The 21,177-nt window shown below is 40.7% G+C and overlaps 1 protein-coding gene across 5 annotated transcripts in view; it reads left to right on the top strand.

Moving 5' to 3' along the window:
• Positions 1–5,013: 5,013 nt before the first annotated feature.
• Positions 5,014–21,177, top strand: part of TMEM161B (transmembrane protein 161B) — a 46,968-nt gene continuing 30,804 nt past the window's right edge. For 2 of the 5 annotated variants that reach the window (XM_082075292.1, XM_082075296.1), the window contains exons 1-3: positions 5,014–5,131; positions 16,216–16,319; positions 19,964–20,029. In XM_082075292.1, coding sequence (XP_081931418.1) covers positions 5,129–5,131; positions 16,216–16,319; positions 19,964–20,029 — 173 coding nt within the window. In that variant the 5' untranslated portion in view covers positions 5,014–5,128. Of the gene's footprint in view, positions 5,132–6,373; positions 6,415–16,215; positions 16,320–19,963; positions 20,030–21,177 lie in introns of all 5 variants that reach the window. The other 3 variants (XM_082075293.1, XM_082075294.1, XM_082075295.1) reach the window with 3 other exon arrangements.

Raw genomic sequence — 21,177 nt, forward strand, 5'->3', positions numbered from 1 at the left:
GCTGAGCAGCCACTTACCTAAGTCAAAAGAACCACCAAGTAAACCCCCTCACATTTTCTATGCTGAATGCCTATGTTTTTATTTTAAAATTCTGGGAAATATTTTTATTTTACCCAGGAGATGCAGAAATATTCATCTAAATGGAAACTTTCCAGACTGACACACTGTCTTCCAAAAAGGAAACTAATGAGCCCTCTCTGGAACAGATTTTGACGGTTTTGCCACCATCTTTCTTCAATATCCTTTCCTGTGTTCAACTAGGCTTTAGGTGAGTCTTTGCCTTACAAAAATGTAAAGTATCCCAAAAAATGGAAAGTTAGAACAGAACATATTGCAATTACAGGTGTTCTCCTTGTTCCCTTCATAAATAACTTTGTCCTGATACAGGACTGCATTTTTTCACGTAATTACAGGGATCTATGGAGAAACTCAGTGATTTTTAAAGAACTTGACACAAAGGTCAGCCCTGGCTTTACCTCAGATTCCTGTTCACAAAACAATAGCAACTTCCCTTACCTGCTGGGTAAACTCTAATGACAGCTACAGCAAAGATCCCCATGCTATGGTACTGATAAGGGAGAGTAACGCCTATTGCTGCTTTCAGGGCCTCGGCAGGACCACGAAAAATACGGAAAAATCTTCAGGTGGACAAAATTGCACCCAAGTTTCAGTGGGTGAGGAGTGGGCAGACTGTTCGGTATTCAATCCAGATCTCTAAACCACTGTCAGAGACAGTTAAACCTCGTCAATAATTAGCCCGAGAAACTCAGGAGGTATTTAGGCCACTGGAATGTGAACCCTAAGATTTGTGAATATACTGTAAGTGACAAACCTAGTGTTACATTTCTTATCAACTTTCAGAAGTCTTACAGCTGGCTCTGCTTCACGACGTGGAACAAATTACTCAGAGCAAGCAAAGATACTCTTTAATTTTTCTCACAGATCAAACAACAAGCAGAAATTCCGCAGATGTAGGAAAAAAGACATGGATATTAATTTCTTCAAGCAGCTCTTGTTCATCCTTTGTGGAATAACATTCATCCAACCCGTGAACAGGTTCCTAAAATACATCTCTGTGCTTGACTGAAGAACACAGGAAACTTCTAGCATATTTTGTGTTTTGACCCGGCATACCATCGGAAATAGACCTCTTATTCTGTCCTGAAACTTGCTTTGACATGTTGCTAAGTAACTGCATTTTTTTTTTTTTTTTAATTAGGTGACTTGGACTTTGTTGATCTAAACTTACATTCTGTTTATCGTCCTGTCATCTAGGGACTGTAGATTGTGTTGATCTTATAATAAAATAAATATTCTCTTTCACATTTTGTTTCAGCAGCTCGTTTGCCTTGCTGTAACACTACATTGCAGACATCTCTAATGTCTCATTACTGCTTGTTCCAGCATAATTTTCCAGAAGAACATTTACTGGGCTTTGTGCCATGTGGGAAGCTGCGAGATAAAAACCATCTTCAAAAACATGTATATAATATTTTAACCCTTTAAATTATGAGGACAGATGGAAGTCACTGAAACCCTCCAATTCCTGACAGCGAAGTACTGTCTCACAGGTAATCGTGAGATCTCCTTAGCACTTAACTTGGAAAAAGGAATGTCCTTGATAAAAGTTTTCCTCCTCTCTGAGACTCTGCCTTTGTCTGGAACAAGATCACTGCCATATGAGAGGGTGCAAAGTTATTTCAAATTGTAGTTGTGTTGGAGAGCAGAAACAATTGTCCCATAGCCCAGTTCCGCTTCCTCTACAGCTCCAACAATATAAACGTCTGCTGGATACAAAACTGAGAACGAACAATCCTTGGCAACACATTAACCGTGACACCACGAGAACTCTGAAAGCTGAGGACCCTGTTTAGACATTTTATCGCTAAATCTGGTTAAGATGACATTGTCTGCCTCACTCTCTTTGCTGGAAGTTGTTACCTGTGTGTAGCCACGGCGTCAGAATGGGGCCCGTGGCACAGACTCGTTACTGTCACCACGCTTAAACCCCTGATTAAACAGCTCACCTCAAATCACAGCAGTGGAAATGCTCTTTGTAAAGGAGGTGGGACAGTGATCTGCTCTAATAGCAAGCTTAAGGAAGGAGCACATGGAGATTGTAACAAGAATGTTCTCAGAGCTCATTGGTTTGTCAGTCCCATTCCTTCCCACACATAGAAAATTTTTCTGAACCCCTAATGTCATTTCAACATACAGTCACAAAAACTGGAAAACTTACACCTGCTTAGACCTGAAGTAGAGTTTAAGGCCATGCTAATTGCCATGTAATTTTACACAAAAAGAAAATATTAAACATTCAAACTTGTTTTCACATGGACCAAAAGATGTGCCATATTCAAATACAAAGCCTCTTGTCATCAACAACTGTGACCATTTTAGGATAAATGAGTTCATTGCATGCTGAAGCAACATTGTTAGTCAAGAAACCACTTTCTGGCATAGGGCTATTTGTAGTTACTTTTGCTTTCTCTGAGAGACTGCAAATAATAAGATGTAGAGATTAACACCTCATTAATACATTTAACTTTCCATTTAGCTATAGCTTTATCCAGCATGACTGTAGATAAAGGTAGCAGCAAACAATCATTGAAGCTTAAAGAACATTTTAAAAATAAGTACCAAGGCCTCATATTTGTTCTGAAACTGTTTGTTTAATTTTCAGAGAATACTGTTTAATTTGTCTTGATTTTTCCCTATGGAGGTTAAAGAATACTAGCTGTGTGGGAGGAAATGGTAACCTGGAGGAAAAGACAGTTTAACTGTGTGGGATAAGGAGAATGGAAAGGCTGAAGAAGCCACATCTGACAGTTTAGAAATGGGTAGGCATTTTGGGTAGCCTTGCCTGTTTCCTAAAGACTGAGGCGCACATGTTCACCTTTTAACCCAGCCTTGTATCCAGGTGTCATGGGCAGCAAGGATACGTCTGCTCCAATGATTTCCTTAAAACTTGCCTGATATGAGAGACTAGAGGGTCTGGGAACACATTAGCACAGGTGAGACAGTGTTTATACTTAATAATGCACAGACCAACCTTCTTTAGCTTGCTCACAGCAAAGGTCCTACTCAGCCCATATAAATAATTTCAAAAATTCAATTTTCATCTGGTCATTTCAGCTCTGGCCTTGTTTTTGTATGAATATTGAATGACCTTTTTGTTAAACACCCTTTAAGCAGCACTAGAATTAAAATACTAGGGTTCTCAACTCATGCTTGTTAGAGTTCAAGCCAAGCAACACATAGTTCTTGTTTCAGTTATGAAAAAGCTCTGCTTTTTACAAATTCTGATGATTTTTCAGAAATCACCACCAAAGTATCAGTGATGAAATCTCAAGCCCAAGAGTTCCATGCATCGGTTATGAATTAGTAACTTCATAAAAGCTTATAATAAAAAATACTTTATAACACAAAATCAGTTAATAACAAAAGCCTCACACTTTTGAGACTTTTGTATTCAGAAGCATTAAATGTGTCTCAAATCAGTTGCTCTCCAAATGCATCTGATCTCTCACTATTCCTAGACTAAGAAAATAAATAACATTTTTTGGTTGTAACTTTGCTAAGAACTTAGTAATTTTCCTTAGTATTCTCTGCCTGCCGGGAACACAGGATTAACAGCGTAAACAGAATGCCTTTAGAATTTGTTATTTTCTTAATCTGACAGTGCTCTTCTCCACCATCCTGAATTTGCGACAAACATCATCAAATTAGCGTTAATAAACAGGGAAGCCCAAGACTTGTTGACTAAAATAAAATGAACAGGTCAAGCCCATCTTGTCTTGGTCCCTGGTGCTACAACCTCTGGTATCTGAGAGGATTTCCTTTGAAGTCTGTTTGCGTTGTTGTTTCATTATTGTCACGTTGAGTGGGCTTTGCTGGGTTTTTCTTTCAGCTGCCATGTATGTCAAAGGAACAATTAAAAAAACAGTCAGAATGTCAGTGTGTAAGTCTCCCTGACAGTTGTTGAGACGTTGTTAAATTATGTTTTCCTTGGTGTTTATGTGTGGAGCAAGATTCAGAGTCACTGTGAATCCGCCTCGCCTGGGAGTCTCTGAAAAGCAGCCAAAATTTATCGAACACCCACAGAGGTAGAAAAACGCCTTCTATAAAAACATACTATTTATCCAAGTTTGTGCAGGACCGACCGTGGCAGCACATTGAAAGTAGCAGGGTTTACAGTAAAGCTGTTTTGTTATTTCAGTTAAAGAGATAATGACAATACGCGACCGTTTCTGACAGAACTACGCGTCGAGCGGACCAGACACCGAAACGCGAATGTTTTCCGGCGGGACGCTCTTCTCGGCCCAAACGCCTTCGCGTCTTTTCCCGCCTCCGCAACCGCATCGGCGGCCCCGTGAGGCGGCGCTGGGGCCTCCCGCCCCTCAGGAGCCGCCAGAGGGTCCCTCTGGGCGGGACCGCTGTTCGGGAGGCGCCGCTGCCCCCTCGCTCCCTCACGGATAGTCCGTACCGGCCGCCATCGCTTCCGGCTTCATCCCCAGCTCTGCGCATGCGCGTCCGCGAAGACGCACGAGGGGGTGCTCAGAGCGCATGCGCAGATGCGCCGCCGTACTCCCTCCCCGGCCCTCTCCCTTCGTACCGCCGCTGAAGCTCTTCCCACCCCCACCTCCCGTTCCCGTTCCCCTGCCGTGTCCCCGTTTCTCTCCCGGCGGACACCGTTCCCGCCACCCTGCGGGTATAAGCGGGGAAGTTCATCTTGGGGAGACCTGCCGCATCACGTGGCTGGGGTCGCGCCGGTGCCTTGCCCGGGCACGGCTGTCCGAGCAGCGCCTGAGGCGGCTCTTTCAAAAAACCGGGGAGTCGGTTGTGCTCCGGCAGGCGCTTCCCCACTTTCTCCCTTTCCCTCCCCGCTCGGGGCGCGGAACGGCGGGCGCGGGGGTGTCCGCCGAGGCGCGCGGCTCGCCGCTACGCTGTCCGCGCAGGCATTTGTTTGGGCAGCTCAAGCCGGTCTTCGAGCTGCCGGGGTCCTGGCGTGACCTCCGCGGCGAGGCGTGCGCCGGGCGGGAGCCGGGGCGGCGGGAGCGGTGTATGTGCTGGGAGCGGGGCCGGGCCGGGCGGCTGCAGCGGCGGCGGGCGGGCCGGCCTGGGCACCATGGTGAGCGGGGCAGCGCGGGGAGGCGGTGAGGGGAGCCCTCCTGGGGCTCGCTGCTGTGCTGCGCCGATGTCCCGACTCTCGGGACTGAGGTCCGGCCGCCCCCGGCCTGTCTGGGCTGCGGGGGCAGCTTGTGGGCCTGGGGGCATTCGGGGCAGGGTGAAACGTTGATTTGTGTTATTACTGCTTATTGTGGCCTTTCAGTGCTTGAAAGGGGCCGATAAAAAAGGTGGGGACAGACTTTTGAGCAGGGCCTTTTGCGACAGGACAAGGGGTGATGGGTTTAAACTAAAGGAGGGAGATTCAGGCAGGACATGAGGAAGAAATTGTTGCTCCTAAGGGTGGTGAGAGCCTGGCCCAGGGTGGCCAGAAGGGTGGTGGCTGAACCATCCCTGGAGACACCCCAGGCCAGGCTGGACGGGGCTCTGAGCCACCTGAGCTGGTGAAGATGTCCCTGCTCATGGCAGGGGGGGCACTGGGGGAGCTGGGAAGGGCCCTTCAACACAAACTATTCTGTAGTTAAGAAAATACTGTCCTGTCCTGCTAGCACTCTCACTGCGGCTTTGCACCGACATGTTTTTACTTCCCAGTGGTTATTTCCCTCCTTACTGCTTTTCCATGGATAAGCACGGTGATGAGCTCCAATAGTGGCAGATGAGATAATAGTCTGTATCATGTTTACGACGTGTGTTTATAAATATATAGGATTGTTTATTCACATCTTCTGTAGACCTGCTCTAAATAGATAATTTAATTAGCTGTGGTCTGGAATGTATCTGGGAAACTCTACCAACCACTTTAGTTTCCATTACTACTAGTTCATGTTCAGCAATCTGCATTACACCACAGTTGTGGTATGTGGTGTGTGTGGTATATGGCACATGTGGTATATAGTATGTGTGGTATATGCTGTGGCAGCAACCAAATATGTTTGGTTTAGGAAAAATCCTACCTCAGATTAACTTTCCTCAACAAATGCTTTAGCACAGATACAACTTATTGCAAATAACTCACAGTAAATGCACTTCTTGTAATACCGATAGTTGTAGAAGAGCAAAATTTGGCTGGTGTAGTGGCTGCTAATGACGTAATCTTGTTGGATATGCGTAGCTTAAGTAGTGAAGGCTGAGTGTTTCATGAATGGATCTCTGGTATAAAGACACGCTGAATAGGATATTTATGTCTTAGTTACCATTTAAAACACTTGAGTTGATTCATTCTGCTTTTAACATGTTTATTTTACAGATATTGGGTACCTAGAGCACCATAGGGATACATGAGTGCAGGTATAAAAGCGTGTTTTGTATGTGCTATTAATAAAAATATTTATCTCCCGTATGTATAGAAATGTCAATGTATCATTTTAACTATGGTGACACAGTGTTTGTTTTAATGATGGAAGTTTTAGGGTATGTACTTTAGAGTTATACTTCAAGTAAAATATGATTTTTAACTGTTCTAATACTTAAATATTTATCACCTGATTCTACAAAGGTATTTTTTCATTATGTATGTTTTGAAATCTAAAAGAAGCTATGTAGATTTTTTTCCTCAAGTCTTTTCCACCTTTTTTTTTTTCTTTTCTGTAGAGGTGAGTCAAAAGGTCTTAAGAGACTCCTGTCAATTCTAGGAGTGCATGGGTGCTGTTTTACAGCTCTGTATTTGAAGCTGCTTTTGGAAAGTTGCAAGCAAATATAGCTTTTCCTCTCTGTGTAGATCCTTATTTAAATAAAGTGAGTGCTTCTGCTGCCTGATGGGATTGCAAAATCAGGCCCAGTTTTCCTTGCTAGTGGCTGGTAGTGTGGACAAATAACCTTTGTGCGTGATTCCATGATGTGAATGAAAAGATGATTGTCTACTTCTGTGCTTCTTGGAAGCTGTATTCTCCAGTTCCACAGCAACAAGGGAATGAAATGTTCATCAGTTTCTTTCACATCAGGAAGCTTATAAATAAAGTCATCAAACCAGTTCACTGGCAGCACTTTGCCAAGTTGGGACCTCCAGGACTCATCTACCTAGTGAAAATGCCAGTTAAGCTCACAGCTTTAAACTATGCACAGGTATCTTAATACTGTGTAAGGCCGTGGTGTTTTAGCCTGTTCAGCAGAGGCACTAAAGACTTTCCAGTTTTTTATACTTGGAATGATTCCTGTAATGGTAGAGCTGCTGTTTAAAAAAGCAAATGTTCTGGAGACTGAGGGCTTCATAGTTTCTGCTTGCGTTGACTGGGGAAGTATGGGCAAACTACATTTTTAAAATATTTGAATAGTCATAATAGAATATAACCTTTCCCCCCGGCTTGGTGTAGATCAGTTCTCTGAGCTAGTTTTACCTGTAATTTAATAATACATTGGATATATATTGGTGTTCTGCACAGCAGACATTCTCTATTGGCTTCTTCAGTAATAATGATAATTCTGCGATTTTATAAATGCCTTTGTTCCGGTCATGAGATTTCTATAGCAATAACTTGATTTGCCTAATGATCAATAGTTCAGTAATATATGTTCTTGGAGAGCCTCAGTGGAAAAAGAAGCCAGACTGCCAGCTGAAATACAGTTGGCTGACTGGAATGTAGTTTTGGCTTTAAACAGAAGACCTTGTTGCAAAGGGCGTCGTGCTGCTGGTGACTGCTTCCATCTGGCAGCTCGTAGCTCTCCTTTGAATATATGGAAAGACACTGGTCAGGAGAGAAGTGACCTTTGGGTGGGAAGGACCTGTGAAGGTGAGCAGTTTGGTGGTAGTCCTGAATTCCCTGTATGTTCTTCATGCAGCTTTATGCATTTTTTTGTTCACCTCTGCTGTGTTGTAGCAGTGGTAAGTGTAGGAAAACACAAATTTAGGGAAAACATGGCCTTGAGGAAAAGAAACAAACAAAAAAAAATCTGAATTTTGAAGAGGTCTCTTGGCATAGATTTATTTCCTAAAATTAGCTTTATGAATGTCTGAGTTTTACAAATCATAAGATTTTACCTGCCTCAGGTTGCCAACTACACAAGACATCATTCTGCCTATAGGTGTTTTGTCAAAGTGGTCTTTTACACAGGATACATTGATTTTAAAACACAGTGAGCTCTCTTTTCTTTAGCCATCCCATATAATGTTTTCCACTGTTCAGCAAACAATTTTGCATTGCATTTGTGTTTCAGGAGAGCACTGTCAGTCTTTTGCAAGCTGCAGCTTGAGCATGGACGTATACATACGGAGAAGACTTTGCATGTGGAAAAGTCTCGTCTAGTTGCAAGAGCAATAACGTGCCATTGATTAATGGCATTTCAGATAGTTTGTATTGATTTAGCTCCAGGCTTCACAAATACCATTGCACTTTTGGAATAACAGAAGAAAAGATTATTTGTTATGTTCTCCTATAGATCTTGCAGGTTGCTACTGATATAAAAGCTTTTCCATTTCTTACTTGAAAATTTACAACCTTGTATGTTTGTTTGCTACCACTGAAAAAGATTAATATGCCCTGAATTAACATCTATAGAACACTCCAGCACACTTGTGTAAAAACCTTGTTTTTACAAGACTTGCTACTTCAGAAAGTAAGCGGCTGGCATTGCATTTCTGAAGGTGAAGCTGTAAATTGGATTATTCCAGCCACTTTTTTGGGCAGTTGTGTTGCTGCTGCAATCCTGGTGCATGCAGAAGTTGGCTTCAGCTCAAGCTCCTTGTCCTGCCATGGAGGACACGGTGGTTGTTAGAGAACAAGTAGTTTCAAAGTCCCGTGTGAAGCTCGGTGTTTGAATTATTTGTGATACCTAGGTCTGTGGTAAGGGAGAAACCCGACCTGTTACTGCAGGTGTGGGAGAATAACCTTGGGCAAGGTCAAAATGAGGAGACTGGAGTTGTGTCTTGGCATAAAACTATTTACCTTGGTTATCTTTGCTCTGCATGTTCTGTAAATCAATTCATGATGAAAAGAAAAATGTCCTTTAGGTAGAAGTACTTTGAATTTTTTTTTTTTTTTGTTACTATTCTGAGGTAGCTATTAGTGTATTATATGTACACTTTTAGATAAGAGTATTCTAACTTTATCTTAATTACTTAGTCTTTTTTGTTCTCCAAATTATCAGCAACAGTGTCTGCAGGTATGTAGTATAAAAGGTATGGACTATGAAAACTAAAGTCTAGGTTGTACTTTATTCAACCTTATACTGTCACCTTTTGGACCTGTCGTGGTTTTTTTCACAATTTTAAGAAATCTGGCAGTTTTTCCTTTAGCGTAGCTGCTGTCACTTCTCTTGTAGACCATGTACACATTCTCTGCCATGTTTTATTAAAACATTTTTTTGTAAAATGTGCTGTGTTGCACAAGCAAGAGTAAGAATCCTGTAGTTACTGAAGGACCTGGAACTGGGCTCCAGACTTTTAAGTCACCTCTAATCAAAGACCTTCCCCTGTTGCAGAAACACAACCAGACTGATATTTATTAGACAGTGTAGTCCCTACGTGTTGTGCTATTTCAGTCTCATCTTTGACCTTGAGGTTGCTTGCCAGGCTGTTTTGCTGGGAAACTGACTTAAATGTCTTACTTAGTCATCTTTTCTATTCGCTGAGTGCTCTTCTGTGTTATACAGACTGATAGAAACATCTCTTGACTATTGAGATACTGACTCCTCTTTGATTTCTTGGCTTTGGAATTCAAATTCCAAGCAGCAAGGCTGAAGTATGACAGGGACATGGCTATATGTGGAATCAGTGAGTACCGAAAGTCTTATGGAATGGACTCAAATAATGTCGTTTTCCCAAAACTGTTCAGTAACTGCAGATACTTTATTTAATCTGTACAGCAGTTCCTCATCTCTGAGGTGAATAATGCTTCTATTACTTTTGAGTCAAGCCTGTTAATGATTGTGTGCTTAGTTATTTTACCACAGATCACATGCGTTCATGTGTTCCAGGTTTCATTCACCAGTGGCCCTCAAAACCCCCATGTAATTGTGGACTTTGACCTTGAACATCTCCCTTAAATACATGTTTTACTCTATTAAGGAAGGCTGGATTGTTTGTGGATTTCTTGCTAAATTCTGAACTCTGTGTTCGCTAAGTTAGAGTATAGCAAGTAGAGGATATAAGGTGGTGGTGGGAACCAGCACCTAATCTTCATTCTTGTTCCTTAAACAACTGATTTTGAATTTAAACTGATATTAGTGGTAATGAGAAGACTTAAAAGTATGTGGGAGACTTGACCGAGGGAGAGCCTGAGTTGGAGTAAACCCTGTATTTTGTGGTTTCAGGGAGAATCTAAGGGGAGGATGTGCACATAGCATATTATTTTCAGTGGCCATATCACCTGCAGTATTCCTGTACTCTTGGCCAATTGCAGGAAGGTTAACGCAGTGGAAATTTTTAATTCCATGTGATGGCTTTATGCTGTTAACATATTGCTTGTTGTTGATTACTAGCCGTCAGAAATCAAGAGAAAAATACCCTGATCAACTGAATGGGTATATCAATTTTTTAATTGCTTGAAGTATAGAAAAATACCAGAAGGGTATTTCTACCACAGTCAGATTTAAAATTAAGATGAAAGATAGCATTGTTTTTGTTGTGTGGGGTTTTTTTGTTTGTTTTTTTAATAGTTTAAAATTTGCTAGGTTGTTTTCAGTTGTAAGCTGAAATACTTCCATGGGTATTTCTATTTTTAAGAAATACTGCAGTAACCTTTGTGGGAGTGTGTGTGGTGAATTTCTGCTGGAACTCGATGGGGAGGATGCAGGGAGAGATTCAGTGGCTTAAGACAAAATTATCCTAATGGGTTCAATTACAACCTCCAGCCTTCACTTGAGCAAGGAGATGGGTTTTGTAGGTGTACTTCTGAATAGTCTGTTGAACTGTAAGTGTTTTAGCTCTGTTAGTGGGCCTGCTACCCTGTATAAAAATAGCTGCATTGATTTGCATCATTTTCCTTCCTGTTATCTTGAGTTGAAAAGGCATTTTCTTTCCTTACAAATAGGAAGCCCTAGGAGTAATTGAAGAGACACACTGGCACCTGGTCAGGCATCCCTCCTAATAAAAAGATTATTCTAGAGAAATGTTCATGTAACTTTACGCTGAGATAGTGAACTCTGAGGATCACGGCTTGCTAGGCAGGCTAGATGGCGAGACTGGTTTCTCTCTCATATTGGATGAAAGTGACTAGGCTTGTCGTCAGGTGGTCAGAATAAACGTTCAGTTTTAAAATGCGTGGTTTATTGTGTAAACAAATTAAAGACTATATACTTCATGAGCAATTTAGTAATTTAAAAGATATCAAATATATTATGCAGGCAGCTTGTTTTAATAACAGTTCCTTTGATTTTAAGTACATTTCCCCTTAGTGAGGGAATTGGTTTGAGTAATCTTATTCACAGGACTCAAAGATGTGAAGAATTCCTAATAAAGGTAGAGTGTTTAAAACTATACACGCAGCTTCAAATTCTGATCTTAATCCCTGGTCTTGGTGTCATGGAGCATTAGCAGAAGTGAGCTCTTACTTTTTGAGGCACTTTAAAGAATTGGTGACACCAATGTAAAAAGAACAGTAGACATTTCAAGGAGGGAGGAAGGGTTAGCAGAGAGGCTAGAGTACTAGACAAAATTAATGATATCTGAAAAAAAAACCAAAGGTGTTATTTCAGAATATAAAAAAGTGACATTTACTCCTAAATTATACTTGACACTTTGCTCTGAGATGTGTGGTGACATATTGAAAGTGTTTATAAATGCTGAAAGGTAATTTATGTTATCTTAATCTCCTTGAGTCATGTTTTATTAAGGATGATACTGGACATGACGTATAACATTTCATCTGCTTGTAATTTTTCATAAAAGCAGTATTGACACAATTTCTGATTTATTTAAATGAAAAAAAGAAAAGTGTTGAAGGAAGAAAAAAGAACAACTTTTCTTAGTACAGTATTTAAGACCAAAGAAGGTATTGCTGGTGAGGATGGGAAGGTTGATGAAGAGTGGTGGATCCTGTAGAGTGGTGGATCCTGTAGAGTGGTGGATCCTGTAGAGTGGTGGATCCTGTAGAGTGGTGGATCCTGTAGAGTGGTGGATCCTGTAGAGTGGTGGATCCTGTAGGTTAACAGCTGGCTGCATTGCAGATGACAGCATGGACCTGGCTTGTATGGGCACAGGATCCTCTTTGAGGTTTAAGGACTGCTAGGAAGGGACAGCATCCACCTGACCAAGTGGAGCAAAGCATCTTTGCCAACAAAGTAGTGGAGATGCCTGGAAGTCTGCCATGTTATGGATGACGAACCATCTGTGAGCTTATGGGTAGGGACTAGAGGGCAGAGCAACATGGGTGATGTTGTTGTAGATGTCTGCTGTAGATAGCCGTAATCATGAAGAGGTAGAAGATAACGCCTTCTTAAGAGAATGGGAAGAATCATCAGCTTTCCAGGCACTAGTCTTATAGAGTGCATCACCTACCCTGGATGTATCTTCTGAAGAGACAATACAGCAAGGCACAATCAAGGAGATTTTTTTGTGTGCTTTGATGGCAGTTGCCTAACACAGGTGATTAAGGAGCTGGTGAGGAGAGGTGCTCTGCTGGACCTCAGACTTGGAAACAAGGAAGAACTGGTTGGTGGTGTTGAGGTTGCACAACCTTTGCTGTAGTGAATGTCAGATGGTAGACTTTAGGATCCTGAGAGAAGGAATAAAGGCAAGTAGCAGGTTCATAATCCTGGACTTCAGGAGAGCAGACTTTCACCAGCTTGGAAGAATTCTATGGGACATGGTCTTGGAGAGAAGAGTGGTCTGGGAAAGCTGGTTGACTTTCAAGGATCACCTCCTCCAAGCTCTAGAGTAATTCATCCTGATGTACATGGATGAACATGGAGCACATGACAGAACTCTGACATAGAAAGGAGGTATACAAGAGGTGGAAGCATGGTCGGGGCACCCAGGAGGAATATGGAGAAACCATCTGAACATGCAGAGGTGGGGTTACAAAAGCTAAAGCCCACCCGGAATGGAGTTTACATGGAACATGAATGTCAACAATAACATCTACAAGTATATCAAGAAAAAATGTGTTATGATGGAAAATATGGGCTTGCTGCTGACTGGGGCAGGAGATCTAATGGCAAAGGACATGGGCAGGAGATCTAATGGCAAAGGACTTGGGCAAGACCAAGATATTAATGCTGTCCTTGCTGATAAAGTTTGTCTTCAGAAATCCCAAGCTCTGAAGACCAGTAGGAGAGTCTAGAGCATGAAGGCTTACCCTCTACAGAAGACTATCATGTTAGGGAACATTTAAACAAATTGTAGATAGACAGCTTCCTGGGTCCTCATGGGTTGCACCCATCGGTGCGGAGGGAGTGGCCTATGTGAGAGGTCATTCTATTTGGTCACCCTCACTCCATCTTTGAAAGGTCATGGCAATGACGGGAGGTTGCCAAGGACTTCAGAAGTCAAGTGTCACTTCTGTCTTCAAGAAGTGAGAACATGTGAACTACAGCCTGGTCAGCCTCCCGTCGATCCCTGAGGAATTAATAAAGCAAATAGTCCTGGAAAGTAAATCCAAACATATTAAAGACAAGAAGGCTTTGTGAGTAGTCAGATTTATGAAGGGAAGGTCATGCTTGACTAACTTAATAGCATTCTACAATGAAGTGACTACCCTGGTGAACAAGGGGAAAAGTGGGTCTTGTTTATCTTCACTTCAGCAAAGCTTCCAGCACTGTCTGTCATAGCATCATCATAGACAAACCGATCAAGTATGGACAAGTTAAGTGAGCAGTGATGTGTACTTAAAACTGGCTGAGGTGCTGACCTCAAAGTGCTGTGATAAGTGACACAAAGTCCAGCTAGAGGCTGGTCACTAGTGATGTGCCTCAGGAGTCGATACTGCTGACACTGTCACTCAGCATCTTCATTAATGACCTGGAAGATGGAAGAGAGGGCACCCTCAGCAAATTCACAGATGATACAAAACTTGGAGTGGCTGCTACATTGGGTAGTTGTGTTACCATGCAGAGGGAGCTCTGCAGGCTGGAGAAGTTGGTCAACAGGAACGTCATGCAGCTCAGCAAAGGGAAATGCCAATATTTCTGAGGAGGAATAAATGCAGGCACCAGTACATGCTTGGGGCTGTCCACGTGGAAAATAATTTGGCAGAAAAGGACCTGGGAGTCCTGGGGATCATGAAGTTAACTGTAAGTGAACCCTTGTGGCAAAAAAGGCCAACGGCATGGGGAGGCTGCATTGTGGTGAGGATCACCAGTAAGTTGAGAAAGGTGTTCGTCACTGGTGAGGCACTGGAGTGCTGCTTCTGGTTTTGGGTTCCGCAGTACGAGAGATGTGGGCTTACTGGAGAGAGTCCAGTACATGGTCACGAAGATGGTGAAGAGACTGGGCCATCTGTCAGAAGAGAAGAGATTGAGAGCTGTGACTGTTGAGCATAGAGAATGTTCAGGAGGCATCTTATCGATAAATACCTGATGGGGACGAATAAAGGAGGAGGAGCAAGACTCTTCTCATCAGTGCTTGGTAGAAGAAGAGAGGTGATGGGCACAATACAGAATATTCCATTTAAACGTGAGAAAGAAAAAAAAACTATTTAAGGTGAGGGTGGTCAAACACTGGCACGAGTTGCCTGGAGAGGCCGTGGAGTCTCCGTCTGTGGAGATGTTCAAAGCATGACTGAACACGTGGCCCTGACCAACCTTCTATAGTTGATGCTCCTGTTAGGAGGGGAGAGTGGACATGCAGATCTTCAGAGGTCCCGTCCAACCTCAGCTGCTTTCTGTAAGAATTGCCCTTACTTCTTCTAGGTTATCTTTACATTGAGAGAAAGTTCTAGTAAAAATAACGTGATTATATTTCCTCCAAGAGAACAAGTATGCTGAGTGGGAGGGGATCATAGAATAGAATCATAGAATCATTTTGCTTGGAAAAAGACCTTAAGATCATCGAGTCCAACCACTAACCCAACATGGCCAAGTCTGCCCCTAAACCATATCCCTAAGAACCTCATCTACATGTCTTTGAAACCTTTCCAAAGATGAGTGTGAACAGCAGTGCTGTGTGCTGTGCTGCTAGTGTGGTGTTCTGGAGGGACAAATCTTTCTCTTTCCTTTAGGGAATATTGGAGAAAATGTTTCGCAAGTGTATGAGCTAATCCGTGTTCTATTTGCCAATGGTTAATTGCATATTGCGTCCATATGTAGAAATACCTTTGCCTCCTGACCTTTTGCCTCCTGTAAGCACGCCTCACTACAAAGCCAGTGAAGTGTAATTCCCAACTTCTACAACTGTAGAGGGAAATATTTTATCTTAAATATATCGTTAGTCACTGACAGTAACGAGAAGTTGATATCCATGGATGAAAGTGAATATGAACTTTTATATGCCACTGCTGAAATGTGGCATTTTGTGTGCTGGTTGAAAAAGTTCCTGTATTCCTTCCCATGAGAAGGTATTCTGAAAAACAGTTTAAAAGGGTGGAAATAGCTGATTTGGCTGATTCTTAGTGTCTTTTAGCTTGCATGTTTTGTGGATTTCCCTTGCATATCTGTGTTTGATATATTTTACTATTGCTTGTGATGTTTGAAACATGAAAATCTTGAATGCAAACAGAGGAAATACGGTGTATACGCTTCATGCTGGTTTTCAGATTGGTGTTAGTATTAGCTGATAAAAGTAGTACAATGCAATGTTTCTTTCATTGTTCCTCAGCTTTGTTAATTCCAAGGCATTTGTGTGGTGGCAGCTGTTAAATCGTGTCAGGACTGAAGAGACGGCAAAACCCGGGATTGTAATTAGTGATGAAATTTTGAGGCGTAATGCCTGATGAAATGCCACATCCACATGTGGCCTTACAGCCTGTGAAACAGGACACTCATTGCCAGCCCTGTGACCTGGCAATGCCTTTTCCCTTCGATGACGTATATACCTGATTATAGCAAGTTCCAGGGGATTTCTGATTTTTTTTTTTTTTTTTTTTTAAATTTTGTCTCTCTGGTTTATAAAGAACCAAAAAATGTTACCCCTACTGTACAAGGTGTTTTTATTTTAACTTTTTAAAGTACTTAAGCACTTTTCTAAAACACATATTGACTTATTTACTTATTCCTCTACAGGGTGTGATAGGTGTGCAGTTGGTGGTTACCATGGTAATGGCCAGTGTCATACAGAAGATCATACCTCACTATTCTCTTGCTCGTTGGCTTCTCTGTAGTGGCAGGTAAGACAAGAAACAGTTGCTATGTTGTGTGTGAATATGGTAATGCAATTATGCATTAGAGTACTAACAGTAAAACATACTAATTTAGGTTGTTTTCTTGAAAAACTATTAACTTTTCTTAAATTTGTTACCATAGCATTGTTAACACCTGACTTACAGGCTCAAGGTATAATACAAAGGCAGTGTTCCTGTAAAATAACAGGCTTGTTTGTTGCTATTAATTACATCAGTCATAAAGTTAGCTGTTGTCCAGATCTTATATTAGTAAAGGCACAAGCGATGTACTTTAATGTTAAAAAGCGAAACTGAATACAAAACACTGAAGAATGAAAGGGTTTTTTTTTTTCTCTGCGCTGGCTCAGTGGTCTTGATAATCCACCTGCTGATTAGCTTTGCATATGAAGAATGCTTAGGTAGTTATTAAAAATTCTATTTTTAAATACTTCATAGGGCAGGATTAGTATAAATTTCAGTACACTACTTCCTTGTAACAATAGATCAAACAGGCATAATGAGTTGCAAAGGGAGCATTCCCTGTGTGGCTGTATCCATCATAACAATGAAAACCAGCAGCTGTTTTGAATATAAATCAGTATCTTAAATATTGAAAGAATCATAGGCACTGTGTTTTTTCATTTGAGAAGAAAAACACTTTGTATGGTTAGAAGATAGTGTGCTGTCTTTTGTAATTGTTAAAATTTTGAGTATATGGAATCTCTGCTCCATGATTTCTGAAGGAGGATCCTTGAATAATAACAGTGTGCTCCACAGGAGTCTTAACCAGTGTCATATAACTTTCCATTGCCTTTTTTCCTCTGCATCTTGGAATTACCAACTTTTTTCTTTTTAATTTTCCACATTTCATCGCCCAAAGAGTTACTAATGAAAAATGACTCTAAATGTTGTTCAGCTGCTTGTTACGTATCGCTGGTTAAGTATAATGGAAAACAGAAACTGTCAGGTGAATAATACCAGTAGGAATCATAGTCTTAATTGTATGAAGTTTCATTAATGACCACATCTGTAGGGTATTGATCAACTTTTTTGGGCTATGAAAAGAATACTGCATTAATGAATATGAAGCTGTGTACCATTTATTTTTAACGTTAGTTACGAACATAGTGTTTTTTATCAGTGATTCTTCAAGTGACATTTTCTGCTTTTTATGTCCTATTTAAAAGGACTTATTTAAACTTTTATTTCAAGGTTTAAATACTTAATTTCCCTTTTAAAATAATTGCTCAATATTTTGCCTGTGTTCTTCATTCTTGTGAAATTTTCACTTTCTGTATCCTTGTTCTAATACATGCCTTGTGACAATGATAGGGAGTGGTTTGCAGTTCAAATATTTTTCATCATCCTTTTCTCCTTTCGTCTTTGTACACCTGCAGATTGATAAATATATAAAGCAGGTTTTCCACACTTGTGCTTATGGAATTCAGCTCCCACTGAAGTCAATGGGAGTCGTCTTACTGCTTTTCATGTTAGTAGTCTTGAAAATCTCATTGTTACTTTTCAGTGTTCTGTTTATCTGGTAACTATTTTAGTGTAGTGTAATTTCAGTCGTTGTGAATAACCTCTTGATTACAAGAATTATATAAAGAGACAGAAATAATTCTGTGTTCTAAGAAATAAAAACAAGTCAGAAGCCTCACTGCAAGAAGAATCTGAATTTTAAAGGCAGAAAGAAAAATAGTTCTTAGTTTGGCTGAAAAACTCTCTTTTTTTAGAGAGTTTAACCCTTTTTCCTTAGTGCTGTCTTTTTGCCAGCAGTGTTTTCTTTGACAGACCTGTGTGGGTGGGATGGTGAAGGGTTTTATACACACCTAAGTGTATACAGGTACAAGCAGATATGCTCTTACGCAGTTGACCTTTCCTAGGACAAGTTACCACCTGTTCCTCTTTTCCTTTGTCAATACACTTCAACTAGTCTTTGGTTCCCAAAACTGGTTTTTAATTTATTTGGCTTAAGTGTCTTTGGAAGGAAGGGTTAGGAAGCTTTTCTAAGCGAGATAGCCCTTGCCAAATTGGAGGGAGGATAAACACATTTCAAGGCAAGCCAGGAATTCTTTAGTGACCAGTTGGTTTAAAGATGTCTGTATGTGTACATTTCTAACAGTGCTTTTAAGTTTGGAATAGCTAGATTTAAGGTAATTATTAATTTACAGAATTAACAGCTATCATTGACTGAAAAAGCTATTTACTTAAATTTGTAAAGAAATACAAACTTTTTCAATCAATGCTATTTTTGCACCTTTACTGGAATTTGAACATTCACATTTATTGAAGTCAATCAATTGGCAGCGTAAGTATCTGCATAGCTCTCCACATTTTTAACTAATAAAGTATTTTCTATCAAAATGTTACTTTAAGTTGCTCAGCTATGTTCTTTTTTCAGGCCACTTCAGGAAGACAGGACAAAATGGATGTTTTGTTGTGCATTTGTTAATGACCTTCATTCAAATTAACTGGGGCGTATCTTTGCTGCTGTTACTCTGTAGCTTGGACATATACAAGTTAGTCTGAATAGTAATCAGTTATGTGATCTCGGTTTTAAATACATATATATATAGATACAAAAGTTGAAGCTGATACAAAGTACTTTTTTTTTTAGTTCTACCTTTATGAAAATGTTCATTCAGATCTCTTGGTTTTGAGATTTTAAAGGCAAGGTGTGTAGAGTTTATTAACTAAAAAAATCCCGAATCTTGTATCCTATTAGTTGTAATGAAGAATTGCTTGCAACATAATTCTGTAGTGTAATTAACAGCAAATTGTAGTTTAAGTGTTTGATTTGCTCTAGTACATTGCACAGAACACGAATTGTGTCTTTTCTATTGTATTATTTCTCTGTCTGTGTAGGAAAGATTGTGAAAAATTACTTTCCAGTACTGGGGGTTTTCATAATTACTCGTGGGACTTTCAGATGCCAAGTTCAGATCTGGGAGATGGTGAATGACAAAGCAGAAGACTGTTTATCTGCCTTCACCCACTTTTTCCAGGTTGTGTGATAGGAAGAAGTTAGTATCTCCAGCGTAGTTTGTTGTCTTGGATGAAAAAGCAGATACTCTGTTTTCTTTGTGACTCTCAGTCTTAAAGTCTCTTTTGCAGCAAAGTTTGCAAACAGCAGATTTTCCACACGGGATAAAAATAAAATAATGAAATAACTTTCGCTTTTACCAATACCTTGAAGAAGAAACAAAACCAAAACAAGCAAAATTCAGCCCCTCTTGTGCCCCTCAAAACCCCTTTTTTATGCAAAGTCTGTAGTATTTGCCATTTTCAGCTTTTGAACAGGTAGTGAATTCCATCAAGTGTGCAATGTTTTGGATCTCTGTGATATATTACTGGCTGGTATTGAAGTTATTTTCTCTTGAAGAAAATCCCAGCATCAGCAGATTATTTAGCTCAGCAGTACCTACTGACACAGGGTCATGGACTCTTACTTATCCATTACACCAGTTTTTGAGTTGTTTTAAGATGATGTCCATGAGCCCGGTGCAACTGCATGTTTAATGCTTCATTATACCAGCAATTAAACTTCTGAACTTGGGAGCTCTTCCCGAAACATGTTGTATTTTTGTCGCACCATTTTTCTTCACTCCTGCTTGCCTGTCCTGAGCCAAGTTTTGTGTCTTGTCAAGGACAAAATCAGGACAGAGGGACTATGTCTCCTGTTCAGGATCTGCCAGACAGGCCTGTGCTCAGTGGTACGTATGTTTCCTTAAAATTGCACCTATTATTTCTTGTAGTCATTATCTTATGTCTCTTGCAGCACAAGCATGCACACACGAAGTGTCCAAGCCATCGTAAGGAAGGCAGAAGATATGTTGCTTGTGGTGGCTGCTGCATTTAGGATTATTTCTGCTTTTAGCGTGGGTTGTGTAGAAGTTGCCTTCCCTCGGTATTTGTCGTGTAGACAACATTCCACAAAGAATGACAATTTTTTTTAATATTTATGTGGAAGGCCAATATTCTACAAATAGAAAGATGCGTTGACCGGACTTCCACTTGGGACAGGAATCCTTTCCAGATCGGAGCTGAGAACTGAGTATTATCAAGGTTTTCTTAATGTGAAAAGTACTGACAGCTGTGGATTCCATTATCATCTCTGTTACTGTGTTACACCTGTGTGACCAATTAGCGGCCTTCTACTCCAGAAGAATACACTTAATATACAGATACACTCAATATACAGATACACAGAATACACTTAAATACAGATAAATTTACCTAGTCTGGTCCCATCAATACTTGGGCTCTTTTGCCTCAGCACTTCAAAGTGGAAATCACAGTGACATCCTTCCTGCATCTGGACAGCAACCCTCCCTGCGGAATGTGGAAAACACCTTGTTTCAGCTACTGTGGTTCTTGACATGTGTAGATGTTTGAGTAAAATACACATAACCATCTCTTTTTTTCCTCTTCAGAATTTCCTTGCCGCTACTTCCCTTTTAAATACATGAGCAATGGGTGGTGCATTGACTTGTGAAAGTGGAAAAACAGCTCAGCTACCTGTAAACTAGTGATTTTATTTTTTTTAATAGCATTTTTCTGGTAGGAGTTGAAGATATCACTGAGGAGGTGTTTAGGAGAGGAACATTGATGCTAAGATCTGCTCTGCCTAAGAGAAAAGACTGGTTATTTGGTAACAACTAGTCCAGATTCTAGAAAATTACTGTTTTGAGAGGCATAATTGTACTTTATGAAGTCATTTAGAGTATGGTTCTGATGGGTAATTGTAGTGGTATAGTTATTCTAGTGAACTTTTTCCAATATTGGTACAAACTTGTTTGCTGTATTTGATAACTTGAAAAATTGGTATTTTGAGAAGTGAAGGGCTTTCACTTGAAGGACA

This window comes from Streptopelia decaocto, assembly GCF_964273445.1.
Source record: "Streptopelia decaocto genome assembly, chromosome: Z".
NCBI lineage: Eukaryota > Metazoa > Chordata > Aves > Columbiformes > Columbidae > Streptopelia > Streptopelia decaocto.